This window comes from Labrus mixtus, chromosome 17 (genome assembly GCF_963584025.1).
Source record: "Labrus mixtus chromosome 17, fLabMix1.1, whole genome shotgun sequence".
In the NCBI taxonomy this organism is placed as follows: domain Eukaryota; kingdom Metazoa; phylum Chordata; class Actinopteri; order Labriformes; family Labridae; genus Labrus; species Labrus mixtus.
This window is the reverse complement of record NC_083628.1, coordinates 19197453-19213866: the sequence shown is the minus strand read 5'-3', so window position 1 is coordinate 19213866 and position 16414 is coordinate 19197453. Positions and strand designations below refer to the sequence as shown.

At 43.1% G+C, this 16414-nt stretch overlaps 2 protein-coding genes across 3 annotated transcripts in view; one reads left to right on the top strand and one right to left on the bottom strand.

The window, feature by feature from the left end:
• Nucleotides 1-251: 251 nt before the first annotated feature.
• LOC132992421 (excitatory amino acid transporter 1-like) lies at nucleotides 252-9842 on the bottom strand. Of its 2 annotated transcripts, none has more exons than XM_061061679.1 (10): nucleotides 9685-9842; nucleotides 8408-8550; nucleotides 8186-8323; nucleotides 6856-7060; nucleotides 6724-6766; nucleotides 4966-5246; nucleotides 4643-4876; nucleotides 3178-3372; nucleotides 2953-3087; nucleotides 252-1259 (listed from the first exon to the last, which is right to left on the bottom strand). In XM_061061679.1, the coding sequence occupies exons 2-10, from the start codon at nucleotides 8544-8546 to the stop codon at nucleotides 1049-1051; spliced, it is 1581 nt and encodes a 526-aa protein (XP_060917662.1). In that variant the 5' UTR covers nucleotides 8547-8550; nucleotides 9685-9842; the 3' UTR covers nucleotides 252-1048. The 2 variants fall into 2 exon arrangements, with proteins under 2 accessions (XP_060917662.1, XP_060917663.1); XM_061061680.1 differs by having other exon boundaries at nucleotides 8408-8547; nucleotides 9685-9834.
• Nucleotides 9843-15600: 5758 nt separating this feature from the next.
• LOC132992108 (sepiapterin reductase-like) overlaps nucleotides 15601-16414 on the top strand; it is a 2737-nt gene continuing 1923 nt past the window's right edge. Inside the window, exon 1 of the mRNA XM_061061238.1 lies at nucleotides 15601-16000. Coding sequence (XP_060917221.1) covers nucleotides 15688-16000 — 313 coding nt within the window. The 5' untranslated portion in view covers nucleotides 15601-15687. The remainder of the gene's footprint in view (nucleotides 16001-16414) is intronic.

The following is a 16414-nucleotide window of genomic DNA, read 5'->3' as shown; positions in this document are numbered from 1 at the left end:
AGAAATTAATAACAGAAAATAAGATTTGTAGCCTATTTTTTATGAAATGTTTCATGTTTATTTTTATAAGCTTCTATTATAGTCTGTGATCTTAGTCTTAAAATGGATATACAATGAATATAAATAATAAAATTTAACATAAGACTGTATGTAATATGTATAAAATACAAATACTTAATTTTAGACTTGTTTGATACTGCTTTACTGCAGTTGTTCCCAAACTTTAAAAACAAAATGGAAAAAACAGGCGAAAGGTTTCTTTTCTGTTTATTTATTAGTAGTTATAATAAACAAAAATTAAGACAACCGTTCTCCACAAAACATTGAATGAATTTCAGTCATGATCAGTGGCTTTAGCATGTATTAAATCCAGACATATTCACTCGTCTCAAATCTACATTACATGAGCAGAGTTGGTAAAAAAAATTCAGCAGCTAAAAAACACACACTTGAAATGTGAACATGCACACACACATGCGTTTGCAACTCTAGCGCCTGTACAGAAAAATATTAAAATGTCTGTTATATTCATAAAGTTAACCGGCTAATGTTTGGACGATGGAGATGACGTTTGATTTCAAGTTGAGTTCATCATGTCCTGGTGAAAGATCTGACTGCATTAACTCTTCAGATAATATTCTTAGAGTTCCTCTTCAAAGCATCCATGACTGCAGCGCCTGATTGTATCCAGCTGATAACTTTATGTTCTGCTTTGTGGCCCTTAAAGTCCAGATTTTTTAACACATGGCCCCTTTTAGAATTGCTTCACAAGTTTGTTTCAGATTTTTTTTTTAGCTGCAAATCATGCAAAGCTACTCTAAGGGTTTCCCAGATTGACAACATGCAAGGTGAACATGAGGAGAAGATGGAAGCTTTAAACGCTGACTTCTGATTGAAACTTCCAGTCCTATTTGAAGATGCACATAATAAACTATTTCTTTTAGATGGAGGTGAATGTGATAAATATCCTCTGGAACAATAAAGAAATGCTAACATATCAAAAGTGTGGAAAAAATGGCGGACAGCGACGATGTTGAGGGAGGAGGAACTACATGTGTGATTCAGTGTGAGCACGCTTGTCATTTTCAAAATCGCTATCCTGAGAGATGAGCTTGTATGGTTTCTTCCTCTCCTTTTCCTCCAGCACCGAGTTTCCCATCTCTACGTCTTTGCTGCGAAGCTCGTGCCGAGACAGGAACTCCACGATGCCAGCGCCGATCGAATCCCCCAAAACATTGGTTGTTGTGCGAAGACGGTCCCTGAATCCCAACAAATGAACAGAGAATAAATGTAAAATCATGCCTCGTAATCAGGTCACTCCAGCTGAAATTAAGGCACTATTTTCTTTTAGATTATATGTTTGTGGTTTTTCCTTTATCCCATAGGTCAGCTGGAGAGTGACAGGAAATGTGGGGACAGAGAGTGGGGGATGACCAGGATCAGGATCAGGGGTCAAACCTGCAACCAGTTCAACGAGGACTGTAGACTCTGCACATGGGGTGCCTGCTTCACAAACTGAGCTAATCAGAACCTCATTGAGGCACAACTTAAACTAAACTATAGGGCTGCACTGTGATGCTGTGGTTAGCGCTGATGCCTCGCAGAGAGAAAGTTCCTGATTCAAAACAGAAGGCGGGGAGGGTTCTTTCTGTGTGGAGTTTGCATTTTCTCCCCATGCATGTGTGGGTTCCCTCTGGAGACTCGGATTTCCTCCCACAGTCTACTGAACATTTGTTAAGTGGTGACTTTTAATTGTACATATTTTGTTGTAGTATGTCAGTTTGTGTGGTTGTCAGCCCTGACATTGACTGTCCACCAGTCTGGGGTGTGGAGTGAGGGAGGAGTGCCTGCTCATGGTAGCTCAAGTCTCTATAGCTGTTTTCACATATGCAATGCTTCAGAGAGTCAGTACATCAGAGAGTAAGTACAACACAAGCAAGGATCAGCTTTGAGTCCTATTCACAGTCCAAAAAGTATTCTCTGAATATTTCCAGGGAATTTGAGACAGACTGCCCCTGAAAGTTGCTTTGGATTTAACGTCTGCTAAATTAATTGTAGATTTTGTTGGTGTGTTTTGGAGAATGTAAATTCTGAGCGTCAACAGAATAAATCCCCCCCCCCCCCCCCGGTGAAGCTGATGACTTGTTGAGACCAGATGGGTGAAGAATTGATGGACGATGAACCTACAAAGACGGGCGGTGTTGAGGAAGCGGAGGGGCTTGCAAAACATCGGCATGAAGGAACTAAAGGCAGAGAATGAATCGTATTTAAAAGGGGAGCAGAACGATGATAGGCTGACAATGAGGGAGGAACGCCATGCAAATGGTTAGATGAGTACCGCTGATGAGACAGCTGGTTATCCAATGACAGCCCCACACAATGACAAGAACCCGATCATGAAGCTTCATTGGAGGAGCAGAACTCCAGCAAACAATCTCTTTGTTCTGAAATTGGAAAATCGTCTTTGACAGTGAAATGCTTAAAGAGTTCTGTAGTTTGAGGTCATTATTGGGACAGCAAGCAGTGTTTAACTACTAATGTGTACTTTATAAACCATTCCTCAGCTTTGTAACAAACATCCTTTAATCCATCGGGCTCGGTACTTTCTTCTCTTCAGTCGGCTTTGTGGCGTTCACAGACTTTCATATGTGGCCCATCCTAGTTGAAGGAGAGGAGGGTTTTTCTTATTACCCCAGTTAGCTGAGTAATTTCTGGGAAGGGTATTCTAATTGAAATGATTAATTTGGGAAACCTAATTATGTTTCTATGTTAAAACTCATTGCAGAAAATATTCAATAAAAAAGTGGAGATGTGGAGCGAGGCCCAGGGGAGCGAGGAGAAGTGTGTCACTAGGTGGTAGTAGACTCAGAGCTGCTTCTGACCTTTAAGAGAGGTGTGATACAGTCGAGCAGCTTCTGTTTATATGGATGTAATGATGTCCATCATACTCACAGGAACCAATCGACCGCAATGATGAGAGTGATGTCATCAGTAGGGAGTCCGACAGAGGTCAGAACGATCACCATGGTAACCAGGCCGGCTTGCGGGATGCCCGCAGCTCCGATGCTAGCTGCAGTCGCTGTGATGCTGGAGTGAAGAGAAAACATTATTTGCACTTTTCTCATCGACAACAGCATTAGCGTCAAATGATATCATTTCGTTTTTGTCCATTGTTACCTGATGGTGATGATCTGCCCAAAGTTCATCTCCATGTTGTTGACCTGGGCGATAAAGATGGCTGCCAGCGCCTCGTAGAGAGCTGTCCCGTCCATGTTGATGGTGGCACCGACAGGAAGTATAAAACGTGTGATCCTCTTGTCAATTTTGTTGTTTTCCTCCAGACATTTAAAGGTGACGGGCAGAGTGGCCGAGCTGAGAGAAGAAAGTATTAAAAAAGGTTACAAATAATGTTTGGCATAAACCAGGTGTTTTGATTGGTCAGGAGTCATTCGATGGGTGCTGATAAAAAGTGACACAACACCAGGACTTTAAATTATATTAATCTCTCAGCTTTAGGTGTTCTGAAATCCATTCATTAACCAAACTGCAAACGATATTGGTCTTTTGTGATCAGGCAGGTACCTCAGAATTCACTGGTCACATCAATAAATCAAACTTAAGAGTGTAGAATGAACTTACAGCTGTTTCACCTCTGGCTTTGGGAGCATGTGAACACTTCCTTATGCCCTCGTTCACTGGGAGCAACTTCACTTTGGACCTCATTAATGCCACATTTACCTCCGAGCAAATGATCCAATCACTGGGCTACACCTGGGCTAGGAGGCGCTATAGCCCCATCACAAATCTGTCTAGCCCCGGTTAAGCACCCTCACATATGTCTGCTTTTATTTTTATTTTTTTTAAATGAGTGGACTGAAAAAGTATGAATTTATGAAAATGGAATAGTCATAGCACCCCAACATATTAGTCAAGCTCCCCCTCAGCACTGGGAGGAATAAAAAAAACTGTATTGATCTCAACTGTCTCATTACGAGGAGACAGAAAACAAGGACATTTTCAATTCTACACCCTGTTGTTGAACATGCTGCACACACAGAGGCTGAAAGACACACACATGCACAAACAGGATCTTATGAACATGCACTAATGGAGGGCTGTCAGAGTGAGGGGGGCTGCCCACAGCGAGTGTTCCTGAGCTGGTGGGAGGGGGTTTCGGTGCCTTGCTTAGGGGCACCTCTGCTGCACTCAGTAAGTGAACTGGCACCTCTCCAGCTACCAGACCAATTTCCGGACTTGATCCACAGCGGGACTTGAACCGACGACTCTCCAATTCCCAACCCAAGTCCCTACAGGCTGAGCTACTGTCCTCCCTACTGCTCCCTCCGCCTCCCTGCTCTGGTGATCAGCTGATTTTGGGCGTTTACTCCTTAACTACTAATCCAATCAGATTCTGCCATTCTACCTCTCTCCACCAATCATCCTGCTGCTTTACCCACGTTTAGTAAGAGCATCCAGCACTGTAACATGATAGGCTATTTTTAAAATGGTGATCAGCATCATGGGTCAACTTTGATGACAGAATTTGACAAAACGTATTTGTAACCGTTGTTACCAACACGCACCCTGTCTGAGAATACTTCATATTATTAGTTGACATGTAAAAGTGTTGAGCTTGACCCACCTTGACGAGGTCCCCAGGGCTGTGACGAGAGCTTGTAGGAGCCCAGCGATGAAGACGAAGGGGTTTTGCCGAGTGATAGCAAAATACAGAGTGGGCAGAATAACGAAGGCGTGGATGGATAAGCCGATGATAACCGTGATGGTGTACATTCCCAGCTGGCCTCCCATCTGAGTCAGATCATCCATCTCCACAATCTTTCCAGCAATCAGGAACAGGATACCAATCGGAGCGTACCTGAGAGGAGAACATGGAACAGTGGGTTATAGGTGGGACGGTTAACTTTGTTCGACAGGGGACACCTCCACCTGTAAACGAAGTCTCACCACATGATGATGGCAACCAGGCGCATGATGGCTTCATTGAGGCTGTCGAAGAAGTCCCTGAGGAGCTGACCCTGCTCCTTCATGTTGCCAATTATCAGACCGAAGCACATGGAGAAGACCACCAGGCCGAGGGCGTTGACCCCGTTCACCTGACCCGGCACTGGGATCCGCTCCTCCCGGGTGATCTCCATGACCTCCTGGGTGCCGTTGGTGGAGTTGAAGAAGGTGTCGTTCACCGTCACCGTCACATGGACTACACGCTTTCCATATTTGGTTTTGAACTGGAGAGTGGGAGAATTAAAGGGTCGTCATGGTGAGAAGAGAGCGCCAGGTTTAATACTGCTCCAAAGCCGGAGGGACACTATTTTGTGTTCTTGGTAGAGAAGGATTAATATTTGGTTTCAGAAAGAGTCTGACACTTTTCTGGAGATTTAGACAAAATGCAAAATTAATCAGATGTTGGACACCAGCAATCGTATTGTTGCAGAAAACATTTGTAGAATCTCTGACCCCATCCCTTTGTATGACGACAATATAACCAACTTTAGGGGGCTTCCTATAAGGCCAAAGGTAAGCAATTAAGATTCCTTTTTGCGTGTTTTTATTACAGTTGAGAAGAGAGAATGGAGTTGGAGTTGACAGATAACATCATGAGAGTAAATTGTCAGATACACTTGCATGCAGATATCTGTTGCATATTATTTATATTCATATTTGACAAAACCTCAGCATGCATGTGTGTCAGCTAAAAGCTCTTTCTGAAGCCACCCTTGACTATAAGGTAAATAAAGTCCCACTCTGAAGGTCAAACTGACGTACCCATTCATTCTCCTCAGAGGATAAACACTATGAAAAATCACCTTCTAATGTTCTAATGGACGAGTGTTATGATGCTCCCAGGGGAAGGTAAAGAACCCAATAAATGATAATATGTTAGATCAGTGATTCTCAACCATAGACTGTAAATAGTAATGGACAAAGCCTGAGTGACATCATCCATCTGTTCCTGCAGGGGGCTCCGGAGGCTCATCGGCAATAGCCGCCATGTTGGAAATCCTGTCTCAGCCCAACTTTCAGTCAATCTAACGACAGACTGAGAGTCGGAGATGAGGTGGGTTTTTAGCCTCTTGATGAACCGTTACATCACGCCCACCTGTCAATCAGGTCAGCTACACGCCTAACTATGGATAACACGTATCGTTCATAAAATCAAAACGGATGAGTTATTGATATTCACCCGTACAGTTTGTGCCGATTGAGTTATGAGCTCATCAGACCAATTTCGTCTTTTGAATCAGGCTGTAAACATGTTTATTTATGCTGTAAAAAAATGTGGTGTGTATGTGACTTCCAGTGTTCCTGCAGCCAAACTCAAAGAACTGCAGGGTGCAGGTTGCTGCTTGTTCTCAACTTGTGGGTCAGGACTGGAGAAGTAGGTCGCGGAGCCATTTTCAGTGGGTCATGAAGGTGTGAGTGGATTTAAAAGTTGTTTAAAAGTCTGTGAAGCTTTTTACACGTTTGTTTGTTCCGTTCGGTTTTTAACCGCCTGAGGTCCAAACTGTTCAATCCTTCTTTAAATCTGACTGGTTGAAAAATATCTGAAATTTGGGTCATGCTTTTCATTAAGCGGTTAGTTGTGGGTCCTTAGGCCAGACCAGTTAAGAACCACTGTGTTTTATCACCTTTTGTTTTGGGGATGTAATAAGAACTGAAGGACTGAAGTCTGTCTGCAAAAGACTGGAAGAGTGCTTAACTCACCTGCTGTGTGCAGGCTTGGACCAGGTTTGGAGGAAACATATTTCTGAAATGAGAAAAACACAGAGATTGAGAGATGTTGTCTGCCAGTACAAATCCATCTCTGAGTATTTATTTTCTATACGAGGTCTATACCTGATCAGATCTAAGAAGGCGTCAGCAGGACTGACTTGCTCTATCGTCTGCTGCTTGCCAAACTCTTCCTTTGATCCTTTCCCTGGATGGATGACGAGGACGACGAGGATCCCGATGAAGACTGCGATAAATGTTGTGGTCATGTAATAAATCACAGCTCTCATTCCCATCTTTCCCGAAGCTTTGCTGTCCAGAGCTGCCATTCCTGATCAACAGAGAGTCAAAGTGTTTAAACATGAATGTTTTAAAGGTCACATATTATCAAACTCCACTTCACCATGTTTCTGTAACACTAATATGTGTCTCTAGTCTGTCTCCACACCCCCCAAGTTATGAGAAAAGTCCATCCTCTCCGTCTTCTGCCTGCTCCACTTTTCAGAAAATGTGTGCTCAAACAGGCCGTTTGGAGATTTTCCCTTCATGACATCACAAAGGGCAGTAACCCCTCCCCCAGGTGGGTGACACTCCCACAGCTAGGTGTTTGTTCTGCCCTCTGAGTCTGCCTTCTCACCGTGAACAATAGGACATGGAGTGAGAAAGCCCGAGTACACCCAAGCCCTTTCAGAGAGGGGGCGTGGTCAGACACAGCTCATTTACATATTTAAAGGTACAGACACAGAAACAGCCTGTTCTGAGCAGGGCTGAAATAGAGGGGTTTATAGACATGATCAAATACAGGATCAGAGTGGATTTAGAACAAGAAACTTCACAGACATGTTTTGAGGAGCTCTGAGAATTATTGAAACTGGTTGAAAATTTGCATTATATGAAACCTTTAAAATCAAAACCTTGGAGTTGGCATTTGGCAAACGACATTCATCATGCCTCTCAGCTTATTGATAACTGTCAACTGTCAAAATAGGGGGAGTCTGGCCTCGACACTGGTTACTGGGCTGTAGATGAACTCCCTGTGAACCTCCTACTAAGCTGACATTCTGTCCAAGCAACAAGTAAACCCAACTATTAGATGTTGATCTTTCCACAATTTGAGAAGTACTTGTGTTTGTGTCTTTCAAGAAGGTCTACAGTTTTAAATATGCATTCTTTCATATGTCCAGCAGGGGGCGACCACAATGGCTGCACGTTAGTGGGGCGCTGGTAGCTTAGTGAGCACGCCCCATGTACAGAGGCTATAGTTCTTGAAGCAGACGTCCCAGGTTTTAATTCGACCTGTGGCTCCTTTCCCACATGTTATTCCCCAAACTCTTTCTCTCTCTCTCTCTCTCTCTCTCTCTCTAAGGACAAACTGAATCATTACCCTATAGTATTGAAGGCAGTGAACATGATCAGGCTCTTCATCCTCTGACCATGAAGCATGAATGTGTGTTACCTGTTATCAGACTGGAGATGAGTAAAGGGAGAACCAACATCTGAAGCATCCTCATCAACAGCTCTCCAGGGAAGGAGAAGTACTTCACCTCTCGAAAAGTCATCTTGTAGGGACGGAGAGCAAACCCCAGAACAATCCCTGCAGAGAGAGCAGCGTACATGTGAGCAGAGCGGTATATGTGTTTTTCACATGTCAGCGTTTATCTTTCAGACGGATACACACCTACGACGACCGCCCCGACTGTAAAGAGCACGAAAGCGTTCTTCTTGAGGAAAGCCTGGACGTCCTCTTTGGAGATCTCCTCCACTTTCCTCTTGGCCTTCATGGTGCGGATGTGAATACCTTCTCTGAAACGCTGCATCCTGCTGCAAAGAGAACAAAATCTCCAGCCTTTGGTTTGTGCAAAAAAAATGTGCAAACTGTGTAAACAAAGTTCAGCTGAAGATATGTGAGACGTCAAATGTTTCTATACAGGGAGTTGTTTTGTTTATGCGGTAAAGGTGGTCATCTTTGTTGGGAATCATTTTTATATGTTTTTGGAAGGAAACTCTTGACCCCCCTCTCAGTGTCTTGCGATCCCCCAGAGGGTCCTGACCCCCACCTTGGGAACCACTGAGAAAATACATCAAATATTAAACATAAAGGAATCACAGAAAAACACTAGAGTTAGAGCTAGTTCATCATTTAGTCCTAAAGGAGCCAGCAGACAGTTTGCCTGATGAAGGTCGAGTTCTGATACGATGCTCATAAATGTTTGGCTCAAACTTAGTTAGATATACAAAATGTCCTTGTAATTTATTAATAATTTAAGCATACTTTTGCTCTTTGTTTTGATCGTCTTATGTGCAACTTGTATGAATTATTGAACTAGCCAATGTGTTTACCTGTTTAGATGTGTTTGTTTGTATTTAACGAGCTGATCTCATTGGACGCTTTTAAGAGGATGTTAAAGGACATGGAGGCAGTAGATGTTCTCCCTGATGGGTTTGTGAGTGATCCTGACAAAAATTTTAAATGATTTATTTGTGTCTTTTAATTATGTATCTAGTTTGTGTTTGTATGTGTGGCTGCTCGTTGTGTGTTTGAAACTCTGTAAATTGTGCTGCTGCCCGATCAGTACTCTTCTGAAATAGAGATTTTTAATCTCAGCGAGTTTCTTTCTTCCTGCTTAAATGAAAATCAAATAGAAACCTTTTATTGTAATGTTTTGTTTTGAGATGTGTTTTGTTTTTTGGGTCTCCTTGTCTAATGTCTGAAAAATAAATACATATTTTCTTATTGATCAGATTCTGTTACTTTATAATATTTATACTCTTCAAATGAAACTACAATCAAAGACAGTTCAAACCAGACATTAAGCATGTTTACTCTTAATATATTTTCTTTCACCTGAAATACTCATTCAAATGAAGATGATTAACCCGCTCCAGATAAATTAAACACCTCCTTATTCAACATGCATCCCTCTACATTTTCAGCACAACAAAAAAGAGACGTACCTTCTTAAAGTATCTGTCCTCCTGTTTTCAATGCAGAGCGGTTAAGTGTTGTGGAGAAGCAGCAGCAGCGGGGTGAGATTGGAAAGAAGAGCAGGTTTGCACCTTGTAATCACAAGAATGAGGCTACCCGGTGATGGATCTACAACTTGAAGCGCTCCAAGTGTGTGGAGGGAAAGGGAGCTCACAGACACCTGCTGTAAGTGGAAAACCAAGGGAGGGGGGAGGCATCCAGGAGAGAGACACACTGGGAGGGAGGGAGGGAGTGGAGAGAGGGGGAGGCATCCAGAGGAGAGAGACAGAAGGACGGGACGCATCCCGGAGAGACAAAGTGGGAGGGAGGGGAGGCATCCAGGAGAGAGACAGAGGGAGGGGAGGGGGAGGCATCCAGGGGAGAGACAGAGGGAGGGAGGGGAGGCATCCAGGAGAGAGACAGAGGGAGGGGAGGGGGAGGCATCCAGGGGAGAGACAGAGGGAGGGAGGGGAGGCATCCAGGAGAGAGACAGAGGGAGGGGAGGGGGAGGCATCCAGGGGAGAGACAGAGGGAGGGAGGGGAGGCATCCAGGAGAGAGACAGAGGGAGGGGAGGGGGAGGCATCCAGGAGAGAGACAGGGGGAGGGAGGGGAGGCATCCAGGAGAGAGACAGAGGGAGGGAGGGGAGGCATCCAGGAGAGAGACAGGGGGAGGGAGGGGAGGCATCCAGGAGAGAGACAGAGGGAGGGAGGGGAGGCATCCAGGAGAGAGACAGGGGGAGGGAGGGGAGGCATCCAGGAGAGACAAAGTGGGAGGGAGGGGAGGCATCCAGGAGAGACAAAGTGGGAGGGAGGGGAGGCATCCAGGGGAGAGACACTGGGAGGGAGGGGAGGCATCCAGGAGAGAGACAGAGGGAGGGAGGGGAGGCATCCAGGGGAGAGACACTGGGAGGGAGGGGGAGGCATCCAGGAGAGAGACACTGGGAGGGAGGGGAGGCATCCAGGAGAGAGACACTGGGAGGGAGGGGAGGCATCCAGGAGAGAGACAGAGGGAGGGAGGGGGAGGCATCCAGGAGAGAGACACTGGGAGGGAGGGGAGGCATCCAGGGGAGAGACAGAGGGAGCGAGGGGAGGCATCCAGGAGAGAGACACTGGGAGGGAGGGAGACAAGGAGGACAGAAAGTGGTCCTCCCATAATAACACTGTTAGCCCTGTGACACAGTTTCAGGTAAAACCCAGATGTATGAAAACTTTGTTGAGAGTTGTTCATGAAATTATTTGATTTGGGAACGAACCATCTAGAGTTAGAAAACCTCCTCAACTCATTTCCTTTCCTCCTCCTCCTCCTCTTCCTCCTTTCCTTACCTTTAAAAAAACACTTTCTCCTGCTATCATGGAGTTTGCACACTTTACAGGAACATATCATAAGATCGCTCCCGGCATCAAACAATAACCAGGTTTAAGTGATACACATGGTCTCACTGGGGAGCTGTTATAGTTTGAGGTAATCCCGCAGAGTAAACCACGCACCACATTTAGCAGAGAGAAGTGGAGCTGGTGCAGTAATAAGTGACCTCAGTGTATGGAAACATATCCCCTGATGGAGGTGAATATAATTAGTGAATAATCCCCCTCCAATCAGGTCACAGAGTCTCTTACAAACATTATTCCCAGGTCACAGACACCCTAATGAATGAAATACTTCTGCAGGTGATTGTTAGTGATGTGATCGGTCTCTCTGATGTCCTGTGGATGTTAATTAAGTCAATTTAAGGGTTAAACTTTATAAAGTGCGACTAAAGTCACCGTGCATGTGATAAAACTGAGAAAAATGGATGCAAAGTTTTTAAATGGACGGCCACATGTGGTACAGAATATACTGCATGTTATTAGGGCTGGGAATCTTTGGGCGTCTCACGAATTGATTCCGATTCTTGGGGTCAGGATTCGATTCAGAATCTATTTTACGATTCAAAACGATTCTGGATGCATGATTAAAAGTCGATTTTTGAATTAATACATATTTCACGATCTACTCCAGTCATCTGTGAGACTGGCTGATTTACTTGATGACTTGATGGAATTCTACTGAGTTACAGAGCTAGCATTAGCACTTAGCAGGGAGTGACTGATTAGCCCCAAAAAAAAAAAATAATAATTTATGAATCTATTTAAAATCTCATAAGATAAGAATCTAAATTTTTGCATGAATCGATTTTTTCCCCAACTCAATAAATAAAGAATAATCAAAATCTACTTGTAAAACTTTGACTGCAGAACATAATAATTCTGTTCAGTTCTGTTTACAAACTTTATTTAAAATAAACATTTTCATCTAACAAGAAATTGAAACAAATACCAAAAAAAAACATAACATATAGCAACGCAAGAGCATAACAGTGAAGAAGCTACAATGTTCTGCTTTTGTGTTTTAAAGGTTACACATTATGAAAAATCCACTTCACCATGTTTCTCTAACTCTAATATTTGTCTCTAGTTCGTCTACAAACCCCCCAGTGATGAGAAAAGTCCATCCTCTCCGTCTTCTGCCTGCTCCGCTTTTCAGAAAATGTGTGTTCAAACAGGCCGTTTGGAGATTTTCCCTTCATGACATCACAAAGGGCAGTAGCCCCTCCCCCAGGTGGGTGACACTCCCACAGCTAGGTGTTTGTTCTGCCCTCTGAGTCTGCCTTCTCACCGTAAACAATAGGACATGGAGAGAGAGAGCCTGTTCTGAGTAGTTCAGGAAATGAACTGGCAACTCTTCAGACCAAGACATTCCAGACCGCATCGGGATTTGAACCAGCAACCCTCAAATTCCAAACCCAAGTCCCTACTGCCACTGAACTACTGCTGCCCAGGATTACTTTAAACCATGAAATCTGGATCATCCTGATCCCAGCAGAGGTCTGACTCATGCTGGATTACAGGGAACAAAGTGCAAGAAAACGAATAAACTGCTGAAACAAAACAACATTTTTACACCAGAGTTGATATTTTAAGACATTTTTAAATATATTTTGCACTAACAAGATGTTTTACTTAAGTGACAAAGTAGATAAGGTACATTAAGGTTGTAAAACAATACACGATTCTTCATCAAATACTTCACCAAAAAGCATCTTAATCAAACAATAAATATTTCTTTAAAGGCTTTATATGCGATTTTTTGATCCAGTAGATGTCGCCCTTGAGCACCAGCATTGTTGTGTTAGCATGCTAATGCTAGCGATCTTTAATATGCTCGTATCTTCACACTGCATGTAAATTTACCCGAAATGAGCGTGATCTAGAAACACAGTTAACACTAGAACAACCGGCATTCTATCACTACTAGAAAGGCCATAGCGGTCATTTTGACTGTTTACGAATTATTTGCATATCATTTCAATAATCAATATCAAATATAAGAATACATGGATCTGTAATGTCGTGAAAAGTATAATAAACTTCAGGACACAAACATTAAATTCTAATGAATTTGAAATTTGAATAGTTTATCGACAACCACGGGAACAGCAGCCGGCGTCTTTTGCGAATGGGAATGACCTCTGTATCATTCTCAGGTTCAATCTCAGAGCCAGTGTCAGATGAAGAGAGACCAGGAGACATCACTTTCCGTATCCGAACCTGCGCCTCCATCAGACTCTGCCTCATCAAGGCTCTGGAGCCTCTGTGGCAGCAATCCTCCTCCTTCCTGACATTTCATTCTATTCTGTTCTAAATCAGATCCTAATTTACTCTATTCTGCCTTTTCAATGTTGATTAATTCAAATGTGTGTATCCTATTCTTTCTATATGGTTTTAGGCGGGTAAGCTTTCTTTCCTCCTTGGCTCGAGCGTTATAAACAATAGTTGCTAGGCAACAGCGATGCGCACCTTCAAGTAGTGGTGGGCGATATAACGTTCTTAGATTGTAAAGGCTTTTAACTTGCTGACGATCTGCCAAAGCAGAGAGATCGTAGAACCGGGCTAATGTGTTTGTTCTATCATGCTGCAGTTGTCTCCCCCTCTTTTGCTCTGTAGCAGTGAAAACGAAACTTAAAAGTAAAGTCCGCAAAAACAACTCCATCTCGATTATATGCAACTGTTCTGATATTTTTCCAAACCGACACGCCATGAGCAACAGTTAACTTATCTGCATAGTGTGCACAGTTTAGATTAGCCTACATCTCAGATAGCGACACGGAGAGACGTTCACAGTCAGAGACAGACAGAGAGGAGCTCAGACAGTCAGTGGAGATATAACCCCGGTGTTTCAAATGTTGCTGTCGGTGTTTTCTGCTCTCTCTCGGTTTTTAAAAGTTACTATCATCCTCTCCACCCGAAGCTCACCTGTTGTGATTACCGAATTTATAGGGATTACATTATACGACGTTACAAAGCAGCAGGCAGGTGAGAGTGAGTAACCATGGTGACTGTCTGTCAATCAACAATGTCCCGCCCCCTCTATGAATTAAACTCTTCTGTCAGTAAAACTTAGTTTGATCATGTGTCACAGAATGAACACATTCTGTATTATGTTTGATTATATATAAACTAAACTAAAGTTAGTCCAATGATGTCATAAAAACAACAAATGCTGCAGAGCCTGTATGAAGCTCCAGCTGTAGGAACTCTGCAGGGCTAAAATAGAACAGAAACACAAGAACTCGAAGTCTACATGTTTTTAAATGAATGCATCACTGCGTGAAAATGTTTCTGATGAACATAAAAAGAGGACACATAACTAAATCATAATTTCAAAGTGGTGAGGAAAACCTTCAAATTGTGCATAAATATTGATCAAATCGAGGGAAAGACATTTCTGTTGCTAAAGATGTTCTGGGTGAGACCTCCAGACGTCCTACAAAGATATTTTTCAAATAGATTAAACTTGTCTGTGCAGTTTTTGTGCATTTAAAAAACATTATACAGGTAAATAAGTTTGGTTGAACTGGTCATCAACTTACAAATTTGTCTAAACAGTATGAAAAACATTGTGATAAAATCGTGATTGTGATTTTGCCAAAAAGAAATCGTGATATGATATTTTTCCCATATCGCCCACCTCTACCTTCAAGAGCGGGAAAAAGTAGCGAATACTGAAATGATACACTGACTATAATGCATGCAGTCAATATGACCGCAATGGACTTTCAAGGTAGAAATACTCAAAACTATTTTGTGTTTTGTGTTTTTGATAAAATAACAATGCTAGAATAAAATATAGACACATTTAGGAAAAGTCATGGTCCTGCAGTTATATAGGTTTTATTTTAAGTAAGTTATTACATTGCAAAATCAAAAAACAGTCGAAATGACTGCCTTGGTCTTTTTAGTGTTAAGCAGTGAGTACAGTATGTTATTCTTCTTTTCTCTAGTCCCTCAATTAAACAACTTTTATACATGAGGGGAGGAGTCAGCCGGCCATCCGGGCGATGTAAACAAACTGAAGATATGACTCGGAAAACTCGGAAAACATCACAGACAGTGGGACTCGAGTGTTACACCCATTGTAGACAGTCATGACTCACAGAGTTATTTTCAGAGGATTTAATTGATTGATATTATATTTAAGTGTGAAAAATCACATATAAAGACTTTAAAGCAGCTGTGAGGATCTTTTAGCTGTAGGGTGAATGTGGCGCCCCCTGTCGGCAAAGTAATGTAGTGTGAAGTCCTCTTTAGAGCACTGGTAATCCGGATTGGTGATCCTTAAGAAGGCTGTACCTGGATAAGGGTGATCCCATCCGGTTTTTCTTTGAATAACCAGGATCACAGTGATCTGGATTATGTGATCCTTGGTAGGAAAAAAGGGATTACCAAATCCGGACCATTTTTTTTACCGGGATAAAGTTTTGAATTGAACTTTTGAACAACAGGGCCCAGGTGTTAAACTACTGTGAACCAGGAGATGGCGACACTGGCTTACACCTCATCTTCTCATGGTGAAGAGTGATAACATCTGTGCTCCGAGTCTTTCGCAACATCCTCTCCTCTGAAACGGTTAGTCCCGGTTAATCACGTATTTCTTCTGCTCTGTTTGTGCACCATGTCTTCCGCAGACCTGGGCCGGGCCCTTTGCATCGTCACCGGGGCCTCCAGAGGCTTCGGCCGGACTGTGGCCCTGCAGATGTCCCGGTCGGTGAAGTCGGGCTCTGCGCTCGTGCTGGCGGCCCGCTCCGGTGACGACCTGCGGGCTCTGCAGGTGGAGCTGTCCGGGTCAGAGGCAGGCAGAGCCGGACTGAAGACTGTGTGTGTGGTGGCGGATCTGAGCCAGAAGGAAGGACCGGAGAGCGTCGTGAAGGCAGCTGCAGAGGCTTTTTCTGAGGACATGGAGCACATAATACTGATCAACAACGCAGGTAAGAAGAACACCTGTAGAGCTGTAAACTCAACAAGAGTCACTGAAGAAAAACGCTGCAGAAAATTCCTTAAATTAATCGGTAAAACTGGAAAACAAGTCAGACTATCTACATATATGAGTAGGGGAGACCGGGGCTGATTGCAACACTTGCACAATTCTTTGTTTTACAGGAGACTATTTGGACAAGACCAAAAGTTATTCTTATATTAAACACATGATTTAAAGACAATTTCAGAAAACATGATGATATTGCTTGAAGTCTTCCTATGATCTCCATATCGTCTTTTATTGCTTTAATGGATCTTAACGCAAATTTCCCCTTGTGGGACAATAACAAATCTGAATCTGAAATCTTATTGATTGTTGAGGATGTCCGCTTTCACAATCAAAGACTCTAAACTCTCTCCTGTCC

What these genes read in the sequence shown, in the direction of transcription:
- LOC132992421 (XM_061061679.1), bottom strand. Translation starts at nt 8,546, where the DNA reads ATGCAGCGTTTCAGAGAAGGTATTCACATCCGCACCATGAAGGCCAAG. An exon ending in GCCTTCTTAGATCTGATCAG is followed by an intron (nt 6,767 to 6,855) that starts GTATAGACCTCG and finishes TTCTCATTTCAG; the next exon opens with AAATATGTTTCCTCCAAACC. An exon ending in GGGCAGATCATCACCATCAG is followed by an intron (nt 3,088 to 3,177) that starts GTAACAATGGAC and finishes TCTTCACTCCAG; the next exon opens with CATCACAGCGACTGCAGCTA.